The following is a 3756-nucleotide window of genomic DNA, read 5'->3' on the forward strand; positions in this document are numbered from 1 at the left end:
TGAGCTTATCTCTCTTCCTCGCACTTCATCGTCACAGTGATTGGAGCGCAGTAATCGGCGCAACTAACTTCTAATACAAACAAACAGCAGCAGCAGTAGCACCTTTGGAACGTGTCAATTAGCAGCGCGTGAGAGTAGGCGACAAATCGGATTACACGGACAGACACCTTTAATAGACTTACAGTACTTGGCGCAGACCTGTGTAAGGTCGAGACTACGTGGCCTCCATGGTCTGTTTGTCTAGTCGTGATTGTCTCCTTCAGCCACTCTTCTGCTGTTGCTGCAGATCGAATCGCATTAGCACAATTGTCAAATGATTACCACCGCTGTTCATCATTTTCACTTAAGACTCATCCTCGATGTTTTCTGTTTGCACAGTTAATAAGCTCTCATTTGTACTAACGGCAATGTCTACCTTTCTTCAATCATAGGTCGCAGTGACGAGGACGACTCCGACTGCGAGTCTCAGCCGGGCATTCCACTGAAGCGCAAGCAACGCCGCTCCCGGACCACCTTCACCACCGAGCAGCTGGACGAGCTGGAGCGCAGCTTCGAGCGCACTCACTACCCGGACGTGTACACCAGAGAGGAGCTGGCGCAGCGGACGAAGCTCACCGAGGCTCGTGTCCAGGTAAGGCTAACACTATAGTGTCACTGGCTAGTCATGGGTGCACTGGGCGCACCATCAATCAATAGATGGTCGTCGTTAATTAATATCGGTGGCACTGCTACTGTCCACAAGGTGAATGAGTGGCAGTGCTGCTTTTCAGTGCAGTCGCTGGGCAATTAGTCATCTGTCTGTCTGTGTTTGAAGTTCAGTAAGAACAAATCTAGTAAGAACTCTCTCAGTGTCTTCAATGCGCGGGACTGCTGACTGCGTCGNGTGGTGAATGAGTGGCAGTGCTGCTTTTCAGTGCAGTCGCTGGGCAATTAGTCATCTGTCTGTCTGTGTTTGAAGCTCAGTAAGAACAAATCTAGTAAGAACTCTCTCAGTGTCTTCAATGCGCGGGACTGCTGACTGCGTCGCTGACCCAATGGATGCAAATATTTGCTCACTCTCCGCTTCGGCACATCATTTGTCACTGTGCAGTGTGTGGTCAAGAAAGAGCAACAGCATCAGCAAGCTTAGACCTGCTTGCGTCGTCTGTCTGCCGTCTGATCTCTTTGGTGCTTCAAGTGCTTGCACTGTTTGTGTGCCCAGTTGTGTGTATGTGTGTGTCCTTTGGTGATCATCAATTACGACCACCAGCAGCACAGCAGTGCAGCATCCGCTGCTGACCACTGCCGAGAGTTCAGCGCTCAGTGTTCAGGCAGACGATTAATCATCAGGTGGCTCATCCACTGGATGCTGTTGCAGTCAATTTGTGCAGTGCGCCTAATTGTTCTTGGGTGCCTTCTCTCTCCCTGATTGATAGAGTGACGAAAAGGAGGAGACTGTTTGTTGCTATTTTATCAATTTTTGACCAATTTTTGGTTCTCTTTTGTTCCCCAGGTCTGGTTCAGCAACCGTCGCGCCCGTCTTCGCAAGCAGACGCCCGGTGCCTGTATGCAGCCCCCGCTGCCATCCTTTGGCTCCGGCAACAGCGTCTCCCCGCCCTCAACGATGCTCTCCGCCTCACCGCTGGCAGTGGCAGTCAGCAGCAGCAGTGCTGGTGCTGTTGGTGGTTTGAACGGCATTTCCACGTACAGTCAACCGCATTACATTGACAGTGTGGAGTTCAGTGCTCCCAGTCTGGGTCAGCGTAAGTTCTATTTACACCTATTTTAGACCCAGCCTTTTCTCATCTCCTTCTCCTTCATTCTTCAGTATACGACAGCAAAGAGTGGAGCCACATGAAGATGAGTCCCCACGGGGAAGGGCTGCAAAGCAACAGCGGTGGCNCTGAACGGCATTTCCACGTACAGTCAGCCCCATTACATTGACAGTGTGGAATTCAGTGCTCCCAGTCTGGGTCAGCGTAAGTTCACCATTTTAACCTATTTTAGACCCAGCCTTTTCTCATCTTCTCCCCCTTTATTCTTCAGTATACGACAGCAAAGAGTGGAGCCACATGAAGATGAGTCCCCACGGGGAAGGGCTGCAAAGCAACAGCGGTGGCAACAGTTTCATGTCATCACACAATCAACAGCAGATCAGCAGCTCCTCCTCAGCCCAACTGGGACTGCCTGGTTCGATGAGTCAATCAACCGGCCACTACCCGTCATCTTCGGTGGCTGCCGCTGTGGCCGCTGCCGCCCACCAGTCTGCAGCATCGGCCATTGGATATCCTCCTCTTCCTCCAACCTCCTCCTNACTGGGACTGCCTGCTTCGATGAGTCAATCAACCGGCAACTACCCGTCATCTTCGGTGGCTGCCGCTGTGGCCGCTGCCGCCCACCAGTCTGCAGCATCGGCCATTGGATATCCTCCTCTTCCTCCAACCTCCTCCTCCTCCTCCTCCTGCAAGATGGTCGATGCTTTCAGTGCCTCCAGTGGTCAGCAGATGTTGAGTCTTCTCCATCAAGGAAATGGTGGTGGCAATGGCAACGGCGTCAGCTCTACTTCGTCCGCCGATCACCACGCTTTTCAGTACGCTTCCAATGGAAACAGCTGCATGCTGAACGAGCAGACCGCCGCCTTTTCCGCCCATCACCACCCTCACCACCTCCATCACCCCTCTCACCACTCCTCTTCCTCCTCCTCCTCCCATCACCCCTCCTCTCACCACCCTCACCACCCCCACCAGTCATCCTCTTCCTGGTCATCGTCAGCCAACTCTTNGCTGCTCATCACCACCCTCACCACCTTCATCACCCCTCTCACCACTCCTCCTCCTCCTCCCATCACCCCTCCTCTCACCACCCTCACCACCCCCACCAGTCATCCACTTCCTGGTCATCGTCGGCCAACTCTTCACCCTTTGCCAGCGCCAATCTGCCAAGTCGAAATCTGGCCGATGCTGCGGCAGCCGCAGCCNTCCGCCCATCACCACCCTCACCACCTCCATCACCCCTCTCACCACTCCTCTTCCTCCTCCTCCTCCCATCACCCCTCCTCTCACCACCCTCACCACCCCCACCAGTCATCCTCTTCCTGGTCATCGTCAGCCAACTCTTCACCCTTTGCCAGCGCCAATCTGCCAAGTCGAAATCTGGCCGATGCTGCGGCAGCCGCAGCCGCCGCCGCTGCCTGGCCGCACAACATGTCCTCCTTTATGTCCTCTGCGAACAGCGCCTCCTCCTATCAGCCCGGCACTGCCACCGCCGCCTACTTTATCTGATGATCTATCTTATGATTGTGATAGCCGCCTTCTTTCTTCACCACGGATTTCTGTATAAAATCTTTTTGATGTGTCCCTTGTACATACCAGTCCTCTCTCCTCCCTCCTCCTAACCCGCACTAATCTTTTGCTATCAGATATATTATCCCATATTAATAATGTCATCTACAACCAGTACACAAGTGCGTGTATAGTAATATTTGCAAATGGCAGCACACAGATGCTGCTGCTGCGTGTGTGTTTCAAATACTGACTTGCCCAAAGAGGAGACAGCACAGCACCTTCAGGCGTCCTTTGAAGAGGGCTTCGGCTGCGGCTTGGCGGAGATGTTCGCCTCGAGGTTGGTGGCGTACGTCTTGGACTTGTTGCTGCCCCCACTTCCATTGGACTGCTTCGACTGCTTGCTTTTGATGTGACCTTTGTTTTTTGGATCGGTCTTGTTGCCACCACTACCAGCACTGGAGCTCAGCTGGGACTTGCCCTCTTTGCTGACAAT

The 3756-nt window shown here is 53.3% G+C and overlaps 1 protein-coding gene across 1 annotated transcript; it reads left to right on the forward strand.

The window, feature by feature from the left end:
* Nucleotides 1–386: 386 nt before the first annotated feature.
* LOC108354096 (protein gooseberry-neuro-like) lies at nt 387–1742 on the forward strand (the record flags this gene model as incomplete). Its single annotated transcript, XM_017605292.1, has 2 exons — nt 387–631; nt 1493–1742. Coding segments are annotated over 2 exons (495 nt in total), but the record flags the coding sequence as incomplete, so codon positions are not given.
* Nucleotides 1743–3756: the final 2014 nt, after the last annotated feature.

The sequence above is a fragment of the Rhagoletis zephyria genome, unplaced genomic scaffold (genome assembly GCF_001687245.7).
Source record: "Rhagoletis zephyria isolate East Lansing unplaced genomic scaffold, Rhagoletis_zephyria_1.1 Rzeph_scaffold_33385, whole genome shotgun sequence".
Classification (NCBI taxonomy): domain Eukaryota; kingdom Metazoa; phylum Arthropoda; class Insecta; order Diptera; family Tephritidae; genus Rhagoletis; species Rhagoletis zephyria.